The following is a 19,441-nucleotide window of genomic DNA, read 5'->3' on the forward strand; positions in this document are numbered from 1 at the left end:
TTTGAATTGCAGATATACTTGAGTGGGAACTCAGAGAACCTCTTGGACACCTGGCAGTGCAACCCGAAAGCCTGTTAATATGGTATATTCCTTAAAAGATTTTATGATGTTGAAATTCCTTACCTTTTCAGGACAAACCCTACTTGATTATGATTATTTTTATATAAATGACCAAATTCAAATTGCTAAGATTTGACTTAACATCTTAGCACTTTAGCATCACAGGATAATTGGTTTATGATTTTTGTCTTGAATGGAATAATCTCTATTTTATTTCCAGCCTACTCTGTCATCATTCCAAATAATTTCTATTATACCTTTTCTGTTTTTACTCTTGATAAATCTTCATCGTGGTTTGTTTATTTTATTATTTCTTCCAAAGAACCATTTTGGGTTTTGTTGATCTTCTCAACTGTACCATCTTTTTCTATTAACTGTATCTTTTTTTTCTATTTCATTACTTTTTATTCTTATCTGAATTTTCCCTCTATTTTCTTTAGCTTTTTCCCCTATTGGTTTTTTCCTACATACTTATGTTGAACACAATTCATTTATTGCTAGTCTTTATTTTTATTGTAGCTTTTTGTTACAGAAATTTTTAAATATAAACAAAAGCAGAAAAACTACTATAACGAAACTCCATACACTCATCAGCCAGTTTCAACAATTTTCAACTCATTGCCAACCATGTGTTGGCCAATCACCCATCCCAGATTGCTTTGAAGCAAATTCTGATGCCATATATTTTCATGTGTAAATAGTGCAGCAGGTTTTTCTAAAACATAAGGACTTATTATATACAACCTAAAGAATTATCACTAACATACCTTAAAAATATACCGTTACAGGGGCGCCTGGGTGGCTCAGTGGGTTAAGTGTCCAACTTTGGTTCCGGTCGTGATCTCGCGGTTTATGAGTTCCAGCCCCACATCCAGCTCTGTGCTGACAGCTCAGAGCCTGGAGCTGCTTCAGATTCTGTGTCTCCCCCTCTCTCTGCCCCTCCCATGCTCATGCTTTGTCTCTTTCTGTCTCTTTAAATAAACATTAAAAAAATTTTTTTAAATATACCATTACAATCCGTAAAAAAATAAAACAATAATCTTTCATGTCAATCAATTTCCAGTGTTCAAATTGCCTCAATTACCTCATAAATATTTATACAGTTTCTTTGACTCCTAATAAGGTCTAATAATTGCAATTGGTTAATATGTCTCTTATGACTGTTAACTTATATGTTCTCTCTTCATCTTTTTTTTTTCTTACGATTTATTTATTGATGAAGATAGATAGTGGGGCGCCTAGGTGGCTCAGTCGGTTAAGCATCTGACTCTTGGGTCAGCTCAGGTCATGATCTCATGGTTTGAGGGATCGAGCCACACGTCAGGCTCTGCACTGTTAGGTGTGGGATTCTCTCTCTCCCTCTCGCTATGCCCCCTCCCTCTCCCTCTCTCTCTCTCTGTACTCTGGATTTTGTGATTGCATCCCTGTGGTGTTTAAACATGTTGCTCTGGTCACTGTATTTCCTGTGACTTGGCAGTTAGATCTGAAGACTTGATCAGATTCAGGTTTGTGATAATAGGGACCACTGATGATCATTGCCACTATCCTTTATGCTGTTTTCTGTCCTGTCATTTTTGGTTGTCTGAAGTTTTTTTTTTCCAGTATATTCTTCAGGCAGAGATTGTGAGAATAGTATTTTCATATATGTATAGCCCTTCACTAAAACATTTTAAAGAGCAAATTCAAGAACCATGAGTTAGGAAAGCTATCCTGACCTACCATCTCTTTCTGGTTTCGAAACACTCATCTCAGTTAAACATAGGGTAAGGTTCTCTTTCATGTTGTGTGAATGCTATTTGATTTGGACTTTTTTTCTCCAATTTCTTTGTATTTTCTGTTTACGGTTCTTTTTTAAAAAATTTGTCTCCTTTAATACCTTCTAGAAAAATGATAAAAATTTCCACATCCACACTGCTCCCCTTTTAAGACCCTTTGCTGTTTTGGGGGCACCTGGGTGGCTCAGTCAGTTAAACGTCTGACTCTTGATCTCCGCTCAGGTCATGATCTCACAGTTTGTGAGTTCGAGTCCTGCTTGGGGCTCTGCACTGACAGTGCTTGGGATTCTCTCTTCCTCTCTCTCTGCCCCTCCCCTTCTCTCTCTCTCTCTCTCAAAATAAATAAATGAACTTTAAAAAAAATAAAAATCAATTTCTAATCTTTAAAAAATAAAATAAACCCTTTGCTGGTTTCAAAGCATGTATTGTATTTCTGTTCTTTTAGTCTTTGTCCATGAATTTTTTTTTAATTTTTTTTTAACGTTTTATTTGAGACAGAGAGAGACAGAGCATGAACGGGGGAGGGGCAGGGAGAGGGGGAGACACAGAATGGAAGCAGGCTCCAGGCTCTGAGCCATCAGCCCAGAGCCCGACGCGGGGCTCGAACTCACGGACCGCGAGATCGTGACCTGAGCTGAAGTCAGACGCTCAACCGACTGAGCCACCCAGGCACCCCTGTCCATGAATTTTTAATATACAATCTTAACTATTATTTTTGCTACTAACAAATAAAATTAGTCAATATTTTTAATTCTTCTCCTGATCATGACAATAACCTTTTAACAGGCCCATTGTTTAATATGCCCAATTTTATTATTGCTGTTGAAATTTTAATTTTGTAATTTAAAAACATTATTCTTAATAGTTCATGAAAATTTATTGACAGATTAAAAAACCTCTATGCTTTTTTGTGTGTGCCTTTTGAGTTTTGTTTTTTCTTGCTAATCTACTCTTTAACATGTCTCTTATAAAGAAGGGTCTTTGGGTAGCAAACTCTCTTGGTCTTTGTATGTCTGAAAATGCTTCCATTTTTACCTCTCTTTTGAATAATAGTTTAATATGTTAAATGACATAAAATTGTCACTTTATGTTTATGTTTAGTATTATGATATATAATTATAGTTATCCAAATTATAGGATATAAACTTCTAGATGGATAATCTCTCTCAATACATTGAAGAGACGTCTCCATTGTCTTTTTTCCCACTTTTTTCTGTTGTTGTATTACCATCTTTAAGTTTAAGTGTGAAGTCCAGAGGTATTAAATTCATTCACATGGTTGTAGAACCATCATCCCTATCAATCCCCATGACTCTTCATCTTGTATAACTGAAACTCTTTACCCATTAGATGGTAACTCCCTGTACTCCCCTTCACCCTCTCCTGGAAACCACCATTATACATTGTCTTTATGATTTTGAACATGTACTTCATATAAACTGAATCATATAGTATTTGTCATTCTGTGCTTACTTTACTGAGTATATTGTCCTCAAGTTTCATCCATGTTATAGTGTATGGCAGAATTTCTTTCCTTTTTAAGGCTGAATAATATTCCATTGTGTGTGTATACCACATTTTGCTAATCCATTCAACCACTGATGGACACAGGTTGCTTCCATGTTTTAGCTATTGTGAAGAATGCTTCTGTGAACATGGGTGTACAAATATCTCTTCCAGACCCTGCTGTCAATTCTTTTGGGTAAAAACCAAGAAGTGGAATTGCTGGGCCATATGGTAATTCTATTTTTAATTTTTTGAGGAACTGTCATACTGTTTTCCATAGCAGCTTTACCTTTTACATTCCCATCAACAGTGCACGAGGTTTCCAATGTCTCTACATCCTCACCAGCACTTATTGTTTCCTGTCTTTTGGGTAGTGGCCATCCTACTGGGTATGAGGTGGTATCTCACTGCAGTTTTGATTTGCATTTCCCTAATGTTTAGCGATGTCGAACATCTTTTCACATGGTCATTGGCCATTTGCACATCGTTGGTGAAACATCTATTCAGATCCTTTGCCTATTTTTTAATTGGATTGCTTTTTTATTATTGAATTGTAATAGTTCTTTATATATCTTAGCTATAATTGTCTTATCAGATATATGATTTACCAATATTTTCTCCCATTCTGTGGGTTGTCTTTTTACTGTGTTGATAGTGTCTTTTTTTTAAGTTTTTATTTAAATTCCAGTTAACATACAGTGTAATATTAGTTTCAGGTGTACAATATAGTGATTCAACACTTTCGTCCAACACCCAGTACTCATCACAACAAGGGCATGTTGATAGTTGTGTTTTGATGCACAAATTACTAAAAATTTTCACGAAGTCCAATTTGTCTATTTTTCCTTTTGTGTTATAGTCAGGAAATCATTGCCAAATACAATGTTGTGAACCTTTTGTCTTATGTTTTCTTCTAAGAGTTTTATTGTTTTAGGTCTTACATTTAGGTCTTTGAGCAATTTTTAGTTAATTTTTGTATGTGGTGTTGGGTAAGGGTCCACCTTCATTATTTTGCATGTGGATATACAGTTTTCCCAGTACCATTTGTTGAAAAGACTGTTTTTTACCCATTTAATGGTCTTGGAGTCCTTGTCAAGAATCATTTGGCCATATACATAAGGGTTTAATTCTGGGCTCTCTATTCTATTCTATGGGTCTATATGTCTGCTTTATGCCAATACCACTCTGTTTTTATTAATGTATCTTTGAACTAAGTTTTGAAATCAGGAAGTAGAAGTCCTCCAGTGTTTCTCTTCTTTTTCAGTATCGATTTGGCTATACAGGGTCACTTGAAATTCCATACAAATTTTAAGATGGGTTTTCCTATTTCTGTGAAAAACATCATTGGGATTTTAATAGGCATTGAATCTACAGATCACTTTGGGTAGCATTGACATTTTAACAATATTGCCTTCCAATCCATGAACATAGAATCTATTTCCATTTGTGTCTTCTCCAATTCTTTCAGCAATGCTTTCTAGTTTTCATTGTACAAGTCTTTCACCTCCTTGGTTAAGTTAATTCCTAAGTATTTTATTCATTTTGATGCTACTGTAAATGGAATTGTTTTTATAATTTGTTTTCAGATTGTTCATTGTTTGTGTATAGAAATGCAAATTATTTTCATGTGTTGACTTTGATTCTGCTACTTTGTTGAATTCATGATTTATTCTAACAGGTTTTTTGTGTGTGGAATCTTTAGAGTTTTCTACATATAAAGTCATATTATCTGCAAACAGAGATATTTTACTTCTTATTCACTTTGGATGCCTTTTATTTCTTTTTTTTTTTAAGTTTATTTATTTTTGAGAGAGAGAGATAACACAAGCACGGGAAGGGCAAAGAGAGAGGGAGAGAATCCCAAGCAGGTTCTGTGCTGTCAGCATGCAGCAGCCTGATGTGGGGCTTGATCACATGAACCATGAGATCATGACCGTAGCCAAAACTAAGAGTTGGATGCTTAACCAACTGAGCCACCCAGGCACCCCTTATTTCTTGTTGGAAATTTTTTAGTAATCTCTACACCAATGGGGGCTCAAACTCATGACTCTGAGATCAAGAGCTATATGTTCTTCCAACTGAACCATCCAGGTGCCCCAACAGTTGTATTCTGTTTTTGTTTTTAAATTTTTTAAGTTTATTTATTTATTTTGAGAGAGAAAGAGACAGCGTGAATAGGGGAACGGCAGAGAGAGAGAAGCAGAGAGAGAGAATCCCAAGCGGCCTCCATATTGTCAGCACAGAGCTGGACACAGGGCTTGAACCCATATACCGTGAGATCATAACCTGAGCCCAAGTCCAACACTTAACTGACAGAGCCACCCAGGCGCCCCTTCCAGTCGTGTTCTGAATACAAGTGGTGAAAGCCTTGATCCTGATTTTAGAGGAAAAGTCTTTCATCATTGAATATAATGTTTACTATGCATTTTTATTCTATGATTCTTACTAGGTTGAGATAGTTTCCTTCTATCCCTAGTTTGTTGAGTGTTTATCATGAAAGTGTGAAATGTGCTAAATTTTATCAAACACTTTTTCTGCATCAGTTGAGATGATAATGTGTTTTACCCCCTGTGTGTTGATGTGGTGAATTATATTCATCAATTTTCATATGTTGAACCATCCTTGCATTCCAGTAATAAATCCCACTTAGTCATGGTGTATAACCTTTTAATATGCTACAGAATTCTATCTGCTAATATTTTGTTGAGGTTTTTGCACCTATGTTCATCAGGGATATTAGACTGTAGTTTTCTTGTAGTGTCTTTGTTTGGCTATCCTGTATCAGGTAATGCTGACATCACAAAAATGAGGAAGTGTTCCCTCCTCTTCATTTTTTTAGAAAAGTTTGAGAAGGATTGTATTAGTACTTCTTGGTAGAATTCCCCTGTGAAGCCATCAGGTCCAGAGGTTTTCTTTGTTTGAAGATCTCTGAATACTGATTCAATCTTCTTACTAGTTATAGGTGTATTCCAATTTTCTATTTCTTTGTGATTTAGTCTTGGTAGGTTGTGTGTTTCTAGGAACTTATCAATTTCATATAGGTTATCCAACTTTGGCATACAATTGTTCATAGTATTGTCTCATAATCATTTTATTTCTATAAAATTGGTAATAATGTCCCATCTTCATTTCTCATTTAGTAATCTGAGTCTTGACTTTTCTTCTTAGTCCTTAGTCTTTTCATCTAGCTAAAGGTTTGGCAATTTTGTTGATATTTTGAAGAACCAACTTTTGGTTTCATTAATCTTCTCTATTGCTTTTCTATCCTCTATTTCATTTATCTCTGTTTTAATCTTTATTATTTCCTTCCTTCTGTTATCTTTGGTTTTAGTTTATTCTTCTTTTTCTATTTCCTTAAGTTGAAAATTATGTTGTTGATCTGAGATCTCTCTTTTGAAGGTAAGCATTTATAATTATAAATTCCCCCCTTGGTAGCACTTCCATTGAACCCTATGAGTTTTGGTATGTTACGTTTCATTTTTGTTCATCTCTAAGATTTTCTCATATCCCTCATGATTTTTGTTTTTATTTATTGTTTGTTTAAAAGTGTGTGGCTTAGTTTTTTTGTGAATTTTCCAGCTTTCCTTTTTTTATTCACTTCTAACTTCATCTCATTGCTGTTGGAGGAGATACTTTTAAAATCTATATTTTAAAATCTATTGAGACTTAATTTGTGACCTAATATATAGTCTATACTAGAAAATGTTCCATGTGCACTTGAGAAAAAAAATGTGAATTCTGTTGTTAGGTAGAGTGGTCTATATATGTCTGTTAGATTTAATAGTTTTATTGTGTTAAGTCTTCTATTTCCCTACTTATCTTCTGTCTGGTTGTTCTATACGTTATTGTGAGTAGGTTATAGAAGCCTCCAGCTTTTACTGTAAAACTGTGCATTTCTCCCTTCAATTCTATCAGTTTTTGCTTCATATATTTTGGTCCGTCACAAAGTACGTAACTATTTGCATTAAACTTCTTGCTATGTTGAACTTTGTGTAATATATAATGTCCTTATTTGTCTCTTATAACCTTTTTTGGTTTATAATCTATTTTGCCTGATATTAGTATATCCACACCTGCTCTTTTTTGGTTACTATTTGCATGTAATATCTTATTCTATTGTCCCACTTTCAATTTCCTTGTGTCTTTGGATCTCCAGTGAGATATAGTGTTGATATAATAGATTTGGATCATTTGTTTTTATCTATCTATAAATATGCCCTTTTTGTCCCCATATACACAATAACAACTTTATCTTTAGGCACCAGACCAAAGTGATAGCGAAAGTGAGGAGGAGTTTGGCAAATGATTGTAGGTGCTTCTATTCCCCTAACCTTTGGGCGAACAAATATGAGGAACATCCTTCTGAGGAACATCCTCTCTGGAGGACATAACTAGGTATCTCCTGCTGGAGGGGATAGAAGTTGCTTTCATCTCTACTTTCAGCAAAAGGTACTTGTAGTTTTTGACTGCAGGAGTCAAATTCTGTAATATTTAACTTTCTTTTACAAATATAACAAATGTAAAATTAAACCATGATGCTACGGAATGTTAAGCCAACCCAAATAAGGATTTCATAATTTGATAAATCTGACTGAAGTAAATTTTCAATAGAGATAATACAAACTAAGAAAAATATCTACCAACAGTCATAAAATGGATACTACTAATAAAAAAAGAACAGAATATTACATTTAAATATTTACACTGAAATAAAAAAAACATCAAATTTACAAAGGATACAGAGCTTCACATCTACAAAGAAATAAACTAAGACTCGAAAGATTAAATGATGGAAATACTTTAGTGTAGAGAAAAGCTTGTGTCAAACCCTAGTTTTGTCATTTACCAGCTGAGTGATCTTGGCTATTGTTAATCAGCTTCTCAGAGTTTTAATTTCCTCACCTGTACAAAGTAAAGGTATTATTTGATTTACAAAGTGGCTATTAAGATTTAATATGATAAAATACCTAGTTCAGTTTCTCAAAGCCTAACAACTGCTCAATAATTATTATGATCTTACCCAAAGTCATGAAACCTGTTGGCAGAGCTGGTACTGGAACCCAGGTGTCTTGACTATTGGTTGATGTACTGCCCTTTCCAAGGCTGCACTGTTTCAAGGCTTACATTTAAGTCATGTTAAAACTAAGATTCAACTCCATTGGTATACAATATGGATGGGCGTATGCATATGACTTCAACTAAACCAAGGTCAAGGTCTGTGAATAAATTGATTGGCCATATTTCATTCAGCCCCATCTTCAGAAAGTCACTTCCATGACCTGAGTAAGAGTGAATCAGGTATGATACTAAACTGTTTATTAAACCACTTCTATGTAATTATCTCTCTTTAACCTATTTCTGTTCTCTCTGGAGGACATAACTAGATTAATTCCAAAGTTCACCTTTGATATTTTTATGTTCATACACGAAGTACAGCACATTGATAGACCATTATATAAAGGGAATTTGTGAATCTCAAACAAGAAGAAATGCACATGTAGAGCTTTTCTCCCTATGCAGTACCCACCCCCTTAAAAAAAAAAAAAGCACTGCTTTTGTCCAGTTGGACATGGTAGACCATATTTAGTGGAGTATGTCTGACGACGCTTAGGAAAAATCAAAGAAGTTCTTTTCTCATTGGATGGGATATAATCTCTGTTTTTTGATTGGGAAGTTTAATCCATTTACATTTAAAGTAATTACCAATAAGGGGGACCTTACATCTGTCATTGTGCTATTCATTTTCTATATGCCTTATAATAGCTATTTTGTCCCTCATTTCCAGCATTACTGTCTTATTTTGTGTCTGGTTGATTTTTTTTTGTAGTGAATTGTTTAAATTCATTTCTCATTTCCTTTTCTGTATACTCTATAACTATTTTCTTTATGGTTACCATCAGGATTACATTAAACATCCTAAAGTTATAACACTCTAATTTGAATTTATACCAGCTTAACTTCAATAATATTACAAAAACTCTGCTCCTTTACAGCTTTGTCTCCATCTCTTTTCAGTTGTTTTTGCCACAAAATTACATCTTTATATATAGTATGCCAAAAAACATAAATAAATATTTTAAATGTGCTAGTTTCTTAAATTATGTAGAAAGCAAGATTTGCAGTTACAAACCAAAGTTAGAATAATACTAGCTTTTACATAGAAATTGTTTTTTCTTTAAATGTATTAATCTCTTATCATGTAGAAAACAAAAAGTACAGTTACAAGCCATCATTACAATTAATTTTTAAATTTTTGTGTATTTGAATCAATCAATACTTTCATTTATAGCTTCAGATTTTGACTCATCCTTTAATTTTTTTTAAGTTTATTTATTCACTTTGAGAGAGACAGAGAGAGAGTGGGGTGGGGGGCAGAGTGAGAGAGAGGAGAATCCCAAGCAGACTCAGCACTGTCAGTGTAGAGCCCGATGCAGGGCTCGAACCCACAAAATGTGAGATCGAATATGGTTTCTGAGCCGAAACCAAGAGTTGGACGCTCAACTGACTGAGCCACCCAGGCACCCTTTGACTCATCCTTTAAAAATCTTTTCCCTAACAGCTACACAAAAATCAATTCCAGACCTAAATATAAAAGCTAAAATAACAAGGAAAGAAAAAATAACAGGAGAGTATCTTCATGACTAGGGGCAGGGAAAGGTTTCTTTTAAAGGACACAAAAGCAGATAATTAAACTTTATTAAAATTGGTAATTTTTGTTCATAAAAAGACCAACAATAAAAGAATGAAAAGGCAGACCCCAGAATGGGAGAAGATATTTTCTTCTCTTTACAGTGCAACAAAGAACTTGATCCCAAAATATCTATCTATATGTAAAGCATCCTACAAATGAAAAAAGAAAAGATAGTAACCCAATGTAAAAATAAGCAAAGCACTTAACAGGCACTTCACACAAAAAAGGATATCCAAGTGGTTGATAAACTTATGAAAAGATGCTGAACATAAACATCTTCAGGGAAATAACTGCAAATTAAAACCACATTTTGCTAAATGACACATAGCTAAGAGATTTAAATGTAGACAGTCTGTTAACCTCTCTTGCTCTTTTTAGTAATATTTAAATTGAGAATATTAATACCTGTCCTTAGAGGAATTTATAGCCTAAGTGAAATAACAGAAAACAGATAACTATGTACCGAACAGTGAATTGTGTACTAACTCCAGAGCTAGAGACACAGTGAGTACATTCTTTACCAAAAAATCAGCACAGATAGACTTAAAATGTTCTTAAGCCTTCCATCTTCTTCCAACAAGTTTTTTTCTTGTTCTTTGTCAACTCCCCCTAATTCCAGGATGCCTGCTGCTGCAGATTAGCCCATTGAGAGTCTCAGTGCATAAAGTGACACAAACCAGACCCTTGGCCCTATAAATCTGTCCTCATCCTATCTCTCACTGAACACTTTTAAGAAGTTTAGCCCAACACATCTACCAATGTAAATGGCCTCTCTCCTCCCCATAATAGTTACCATTTAACTAAAAACACCATCTCATTTAATTCATGTACCAATCCCATCAGGTGAGTATTATTTTCTCACTTAATAAATCATTCCCATTTTACAAGAAATTCGAGGCTTGGAGTGAATAATCCACTTATCCAAAGTCACAGAAATGACAGATTTTTAAAAAAATTAATGTTACATTATTTTTTAGTATATACACAATCAGGGGATGTAGACAACAGTAAATTTTTAATTAGGATGAAGAATGGAATTTATAATTGTAATCTAGACCTAGAGAAAAGCTAAGATTTACTGAACATTAGATAGATTTTTTTAATATTTAAAAAAAACGCAATTTTTCACTTATTATTTTTTAGTCACTATGCCAGCTACCAAAGATACCAAGATAAGACTTCATAAATACCATCACCTTGGTCATTGGTTCTCAATGTACAGTTCCGAGATCAACAGCATCAGCATCACCTAAGAAACTGTTTAAAATTAATATTTTTAAGCAGCACCTACGTTACTGAATCAGAAACTCTCAGGATGGTGCCCAGTAATCTGTGTTATGAATGTTGTAGGTGATCCTGATGCATGAGAAGCACTGCCCTAAATCATCACTCTAGTCTCCCAGGTGAGGAAATTTAGGAGGTGACTTGAGAGTATGGATCAAAACAAAGATTTGCTAGAAACCAGTCTCCACTATGCCAATAATAGAAATGATGGAGATGTAAATATAGGTTTATCCAACCCCAAAATCCACATTTTTTTTTAAAGTTTATCTATTTAAGAGAGAAAGAGTGCGCACACACAGGAGAGAAAGAAGCCCCAAATCCACATTTTCTATCCCTGTGCTCCAATGACCCCTAACAGCATGAGGTGTTATTGTCTTTATGGGTCTGAAGAAGTGGGTGCCCATGTCCCTCCTCATAGGCATGCTGTTGGCACCTTGATACTGCCATTGGCGTGAGGGGGGGAGTCCTGGGGGGGGTGACATAGCCCCTCCCTCTTAGAGAAAAATCTCCTTAAAAGCAAATATGTTGAGAAATGGAGTGGTGTGTGTAGGATTTGGGAGTTATGGGGGGAAGGGGTCCTCCAGAACTTTCACTTGATTGCCCCAGTAAGTCTGACCTCAGGTAAGTGAGACCCTGTCTTCTGAGTTTGCATCTCACCCATCCTTCCCCAGAGCTGTCACTGTGTTCCTTCATCTCTGACTTAGCCCCCCCCACCACCACCCTCCACAGTAAGGCTACACTGGGACTATCTGGACCACCCACTGATGATTTCACCCACAATCTCAGCTTCCAGGCTGCTTGGGGTACTGTCCAGAAGGTGGGGCCGGTATTTGCTGAGTGGGAACGACAGAGGACAGGTGGCTGCTCACTCCAGCAAGGTTCCCCTGGTCCCCCACTTGGCAGAGCAGACAGAGGCATATTTGTGTCGTAAATAGCTGATGCCTGTTGACAATGACATGGAACTGCCTTCGATTGAGTAGTTTCAATGTTAGGCATTGATTTGAGGAGGCAGAATGCAGTAGGAGCCTGGGAAGCAAGAAGCCCTCTGAGCTCCACAATCCCAGCACAACAATCACCAAGCACCAGGCCAGTTCTAAATGCTTTACATGCATTAGCTCAGGTAATCCGCACAGCAACTCCGTGAGATAGCTACTATTACCATCCACATTACAGGTAAGGAAACACAAACAGTAACTTGTAATTTGCCCAAGGACAACAGCTAGAAGTACTCATTATTCATCTGTAAACCAGGGATACAAATGCCGGCCCTACACCTACAGAACTCAAGGAGTTTTGTAGTAACTCCTATGTATTGGTAATAAAGAGTATTTCTTAACCTGGAACTGTTACAGTTTTTTCCCCTTCCACCTTTTTAGACAGAGGAAAGTTCCTGGAAAAATCCAAAAGAAACTGGTAACCATGGAGGTGTCTCCACTCAAGGAAACTGAGTGGCTGGGGGACAGGATGGGAAATTTACTTTTCACTGTATTTATCAATATATTTAAATTAGATTTTATGTATGTATGTATGTATGTATGTATGTATGTATGTATTTAAAGTCTGCTTAGCCCCAGGTGAAGCTGCAGCGAGCTAGGGTCCTTTTCCGACCGCACCAAGGAGGGCATTTTTAAATACCGAGTGAGGGAGCGAGTGCCCACCTTGACTAGGCGGCTTGACCGGCTTTGGAGGGTGGGGGCTTCGCAGCGCGCTGGTGGCCCCGCCTAGGCGGCTGGAAGAAAAGGCCGACCCCGGCCCCGCCCCGCCTCGCCAAATTTAAGAGCCCTTGTCCACCGCCGGGAATGCTCCTGGCCAACAAGTCTCTCTCCCTTTTGCGTGGTGCTCCCCCTCGTCCCTCGCGCTCCCTGCACGGCTGCCCACAGGCCGTGGCTTCACTCCCTGTGCCCGACAGGGCAGGGGCCGCGCCATGCCCAGCCCAGTGCCGCGAGGCAGCCGGCCGCCCGCTCCCCCGGGCGCAGGAGACGAGACCTCGGAGCTCCAGCGCCGCCCCGCGGGTCCAGGCAGGCCCCGCTCTCCCGGGCGCCTCGAGTCTTCCTTCTCCGTCGAGGCCATCCTGGCCAGGCCTGCCCGCCGCGCGCCCCCCGCCGCCGCCCCAATGTCCGGCGTCGCCGCGGACCTCGGCTCGGCTCCCTCCCGGTTTCCCGCGACGTGGCTGCCGGCCTACCTGAGCGTGAGTCTCTACCAGCCATGCCCCCAGCTGCCCCGGACGGGGCTCCGCGTGGCTCACCTCTACGGCCTCCAGGGCCTCGGCGTCACAGGTACGAGCTGCTCGGGCGCCCGGGAACCGGGCGGGCGGCCGAAGCTTGGCAGCCGCGACAGCGGGCACAGGATAGAGACGTCCCTGAGTTTTGAGAACCACGCACGGTCGGTGGGAAGGGGCCCAATGACCCTTCACCTTGCCGTTGAACCCGAAGCCCAAGAGAGGGACTGGCCGAGAACAGACCACTGCACGAGGCTTCCCCCGCAAGCACGCTGCTGAGGTGGGGGGAGATGTGTGTGAGCGCACGGGTGCAGAGCAGAAGGTGCGGGGAAGGTCAGAGGGGGCCTCGGAAGACTGGGACAAGACCAGCCCTGGGGCTGCAGAGTGCCCCTTCTGGAGAATTAGTCTCTCGCTCCTTCTACAGCCCCTTTGAATAACGACTGTTAGCTTAGACTCTTCCCCAAAGTAGCTCTCTTCTGGAACGCGCGGCCCAGTTAGCTGGGAGAAGCGGCTGCTGCGGTGGTGAGGTTCATCGACGAGCTGTTAGCTGGCAAATGCCGGGACCCCAGTACCGCCTCCACCGCTCACGCCCAGTCCGGGTGAGCATAAAGCCCCACACTTAACTGCTCTCTGAGCCTGCTTGCGTAACGCGCTCTTAAAAGAGGAACCTCGGGCTCTGGGGCTCAGGCACTTAAACCCCAAGGAGAATTTAACTGTGTACCTAACGTTCTCCTCTAGCATTTACATCCACCCACAGGAGCTTTTGCCATTTTTGGCAATCTGATTCCCGGTTCCCCACCTCCCCTTGAGGAAAACAGGAACAAGATTAACGCAAGCCTTGTCAACCCATACCAAGATCCATGTAACATAATCTTACCTGGTGCCTACTTCCTGGGTTCTCTCCATTCTGCATTTCCACCCCTTTCAGCTGGGCATTTCTCCACCCTTCCCTTCAGAGAAAGCCTAGGCTCTCAACCCCATCCAGATTCGTGCCACTGCATCTGAGCGACATGCCCAAGTTTCCCAAACAACTTTCCCTAACTGCCTCACACAGCTGAGGTCTGAATTGCAGCTTACTGCTTTGTATTACAGTTAATCTCATTTTCAAATTAGTTTTTTTTAATGTATGTTTGTTTGTTTGAGAGTGTGTGCTTGAGCAGGTATGGGGCAGAGAGAGAGAGAGGGAGGGAGGGAGGGAAGGAGAGAATCCCAAGCAGGTTCCAGGCTGTCAGCACAGAGCCTGACTCAGCACAAATCCCACAAACTGTGAGATCGTGACCTGAGCCAAAACCAAGAGTTGGATGCTCAACTGACTGAGCCACCCAGGTGCCCCTCATTTTCAAGTTAGTTTTTGCATAGGTAATCCATTCCTACAGTTCAAACTCCACAATGTTTCCTAAGACAGATGGAGAAGAGTTTCCCCTTATATTCCTGTCCCCCAGTCACCTGGTTAACTCCACCCCACAAGCAGCCAATGACACCAGTCTCTTTATTCTTCCAGGGGTATTTTATGCATATTTAATACCTAAATACGTGTGTGTGTGTGTGTGTGTATCTGCTTTTTAGGCTTAGAGCTGGCTCACTGCTCAGGCCTCTGGGGCACTCCAGACTGGGCTCCAGCCGAGGAACTTCAGGACACTGAGAGACCTCAAAAGAGGGTTCGGACCATGTTTAACTTGAAGCAGCTGGAAGAGTTGGAGAAAGTGTTTACAAAACAGCACAATCTAGTGGGGAAGAAGAGAGCCCAGCTGGCAGCCCAGCTCAACCTTACGGAGAACCAGGTGGGAGCAGGGACCCCTGTGGGGTCAGGGCTGTGCCTGGGGGCAGACACTGCTCTCCAGAAGGCCCTGGGTGAGGTTGAGGGGAAGACATGGGCCTTCTTCCTCTGTGCCAGGTCACTGAGGGAGACAGGCCCTAATCACTGGCACACTTCCTACATGAATGAGGAAAGTAGTCCCGTTTGAAATCACATGATGGGAACAACTATGTTAATCTAGATATTAACCTAGAACTTATGTTTCCATGTTAAAAAGGGAGCTGACCATGAAGTTAAGTGTGTTCAAGGGACTAAATATTAAAAATAATAATAAATATTCACTAGAACCCTATACTTCACTTGAGCTACTATACCACTTTTCTGCTCTTTTCATAGGCAAACTTCCCATGAATTTGTTATAGTCACTCCATGTCCTCACTTCCCATCTACTTAACTCATTCTGATATGAATTCTTTCCCTACCATTCCATCAAAGCTTCTCCTCCAGGTCTCTTAATGACCTCCATGTTGCCAAAGTCAACAGATGCTTTCCTCGTCTTACTCCCCACTCAGTACAGTTGACCTCTCCTCTTATGTAAACACATTCTTCTCTTGGCTTTTGGACACCACATTCTTGGTTTTCCAGCTCTCTGGCCACTTCCTCTGTGTCAACTTTGTAGGGTACTCTTTGTGACCTCAAATTGTCTCTGTAGCTGATCTCATTTATTCCCATGATTTTATTTTATTTTATTTTATTTTATTTTATTATTTTTTTAATGTTTATTCATTTTTGAGAGAGAGAGAGAGAGAAACTAAGCATGAGCAGGGGAGGGGCAGAGAGAGGGAGACACAGAATCCAAAGCAGACTCCAGGCTGAGCCAGACGTGGGGCTCGAACTCACCAACGGTGAGATCATGACCTGAGCTGAAGTTGGATGCTCAACCAACTGAGCCACCCAGGTGCCCCATCATTTATTCCCATGCTTTTAAATACCATCTATAAGCCAACAACTCCCAGATTTGTCTCTTAGCTCACTCCTTTTTTTCCTAACTTGTACATTTATCTACCTTCTTTTTTTTAATTTTGTTTTATTTAAGTAATCTCTACACCCAACATGGGGCTCAAACTCACAACCCCAAGATCATGAGTTGCATGCTCTTCTGACTGAGTCAGCCAGGCACCCCTACCTTCTTTTTTTTTTAAGTTTGTTTATTTTGAGAGAGCACACATACACGTTTGTGGGGGAGGGGCGGAGACAGAGACTCCCAAGCAGGCTCCACACTGTCAGTATACAGCATACGCAGGTTTGATCCCACCAACCGTGAGATCATGACCCGAGGTGAGATCAAGAGTCAGACACTTAACCAACTGAGCCACCCAGGCATCCCTCTATCTACCCTCTTGAGGTCTCCACTTGGATGTTTCCTGGGTATGCATTTCAACTTAAGTCTAAACTTCAGTTTGTGACCTTTTTCTCTCCAGATCTGTTCCTTTCCCTACTCATGGTCCCACCATCCATCCAGTTGCTCAAAATACCAAGTCATCCTACATTCTTACTTCTCTCCCACTTCCATTGCATCGGCAAGCCTTGTCACCTCTACCCCCAAAGTACAGCTGGAATCGCTTCATTTTTTTCCATTGCCCGTAGTTCACACCAGTCCTAGCTCTTTCTGGATCATTGCAATAGCCCCCAGCTGTCTCCCTGCATCTCCTTTCATCCTTTCTTCACAGAGCAGCCAGATGTGCAATTCACTTGAGATGCAAACAGGACTATGTCACATCCCATTTAGTAGCCTGAAAGCTGACACTCCTTACCCATAGCCTCCATAGTCCTAGGTGATCTGGGCTCTGCTGACCTCTCCATTCTCCCTTCCTTCACTTCCCTATCTCACTCTCAGCTATTTCAGCCACACTCTCTTTCTTTTTGGTCCTCCAACACACCAAGCTTGGTTCTACCACAGAGCCTTCCTACAGGTTGTCCCCTGCCCCAGCCTGCTTTTTCTGTTCCCATTAAACTGGCCTCTGATCTGGTGAACCTTAGCTTAAGTGCTGCTTCCTCAGGAAGGGCCAGACCCCTGTTCATACTCGCATTTGTGTTTATGGATTTCTTTGTTTCCATATTTATCTGTCTCTCTGTCTCTCTCTCTCTCTCTCTGGACTGTGAGTTCCATGAGGTCAAGGACCATACCTCTCTTGCTCACCACTGTATCACCATCACCTAGGATGGTGCCTAGTACATAGTAGGAGCTCCATAAATACTTGTCGGATGAATGAATGTGTCTAAAATTATAGGGAAGGGTGTTTTGAAGGAGATGCTTCCTTTAGAAGGAAGATCAAATGTGGACCAGAGATCAGGGGCCACTGTGGGAATGGGGGAAGCAGTGGGAACTGCTGGTCACATTCTAATTTCTGACCATTGCCTCCAATTATAGGTGAGGGTCTGGTTCCAAAACCGCAGGGTCAAGTATCAGAAGCAGCAAAGGCTGAAGCTACCAGCTGTGTCTGCCATGGCTGCCTCCCAGGATGAGCCCTCCAGCAGCTCTGACAGCAGCATCCAGAGAGAAGACACTGAGTCAGGAGTGGACAGCTGAGGACTGGGACAAAGGCTCAACCCAGGCTGTCTGGGCTAGTTCTTCCTGGGGACACCCACGGGAACTTCTGAGCCTTTTTTCTTCATCTGTATAATGGGTGCATTGACAATTTACTCTTCCCAGAGCTGACAGGATGTCTGTAAAGCTGTTACGGGGTGCCAGGCCCAGTGCTAAGTGTTCAGCAAGTGTTAAGGTTTATAAGTTCCCTTTACCTGGGGGTGTGGTGCTTGCAACTGAACTGGCCCCTCCAGGGATTAATCTTTTCCTGGCTTGCCTGTGGAGAAGGGGCTTCCTTGAATCAGTATTTGGGCCTAGAAGCCTCTTCCCCACCAGAGATGGTGGATATGAGAGTAAAGAGGAGGGAAAGGTAAACCATTTAGCCTACTTCAGAGTTTCCCAAAGTTTTCTTGTTTTGTCTGAACTGCTACCACTTTTAGGAGCTCAGCCCCAATTGTCTGCTTAGGCACAGACATGCTTCCCTGACCCCATCTTTTTCCCTCTAGCTACCCACTTTGACCCCTCTCCATCATTGTACAGAGAAATTTGGCTCTGCCTTTGCCAAAGCAGGCATTTTTTCACAAACTCTGCTGTATTTCCATGAGACAGTTATAATTTTTCCCCTTCAAGCCCCTAACTCATGGTTCCCTTTCCTTCCCAGGAATCTGCTCCGTTTCTAAGAAGCCTGCTGATAGCCTACCCCTGTGAGGCCAGTCACCAGCAATTCCAGAGCTCATTTCTCTAGTGCTCTACATTCCTGGGCAGGCCTCTGTTCAGAGTATTGATTTAGAATCTCCAATGGCTTCTGGGTAGAGGGGAGCTGGTGAAAGGAGGCCTGCCCTGCCACCTGCCGGTGACAGAAGGCATGGTCCCCACTGCTGTCTGCAGCGTTCTGAGGGAGACAGGAAGGGCAGGGAGCAGAGGTGAAAAACCACATGCCTCCAAGTGGTGGTAGACCATCTTCTCCTAGACACTAGGCCACAGGCTTGAGGCCAGGGTCCAGCTTCAAGAACTCTTCTCTTCCCCTGTCTTCAGGGAAATCCTTCCTAATGCTGGACCCAAAGTCCACTCTGTTAATCAAAGGAATCTACCTGCATCTACCACTTCCAGCACCTGCCTCCTCAATTGACTCACCTTTTAAAAATAATTAAAAAAAAAAAAAATCAACAGTTAACCTATTCAACAGTTACTAGGGCCTACCCAATCCCCCAGTATGACCATGAGACCATAACAGAAGCAGACGCATCCTTTTTCAAGGAGCACAAAATCAATTGGAGGACAAGGAAACGACGCATGGTTGTCAGACTTGGCTGTGGGGACAGATGCTGTAAGTCAGTGGTTCCAGCTTTTTGGGGTCCTGAATGAGAACAGGGCCTTCTGCTGTTCCCAGGACAATATGTATATGTACACTCACTTCTGCACACAATTTCAGGGTCCTCAGACCTGAGCTCCACCATCTACCCCCTTCTACCACCCCTAGGCTGCAAAGTCCCTTAAGCCCCTGAAGGGTCTGAGAGAAGCACAAGTCCAGCTTGATCTGTCGAAGGGCTGTCTGCCCGCTGCC

At 40.9% G+C, this 19,441-nt stretch overlaps 1 protein-coding gene across 1 annotated transcript; it reads left to right on the forward strand.

The window, feature by feature from the left end:
- The first annotated feature begins 13,240 nt into the window (after nt 1-13,240).
- NOTO (notochord homeobox) lies at nt 13,241-17,955 on the forward strand. Its single transcript, XM_030309038.1, has 3 exons — nt 13,241-13,592; nt 15,101-15,315; nt 17,722-17,955. Exons 1-3 carry the CDS (start codon nt 13,241-13,243, stop codon nt 17,878-17,880), a joined length of 726 nt encoding a protein of 241 aa, XP_030164898.1. The 3' UTR covers nt 17,881-17,955.
- The last annotated feature ends 1,486 nt before the right edge of the window (nt 17,956-19,441 follow it).

This window comes from Lynx canadensis, chromosome A3 (assembly GCF_007474595.2).
Source record: "Lynx canadensis isolate LIC74 chromosome A3, mLynCan4.pri.v2, whole genome shotgun sequence".
NCBI classification, from domain to species: Eukaryota; Metazoa; Chordata; class Mammalia; order Carnivora; family Felidae; genus Lynx; species Lynx canadensis.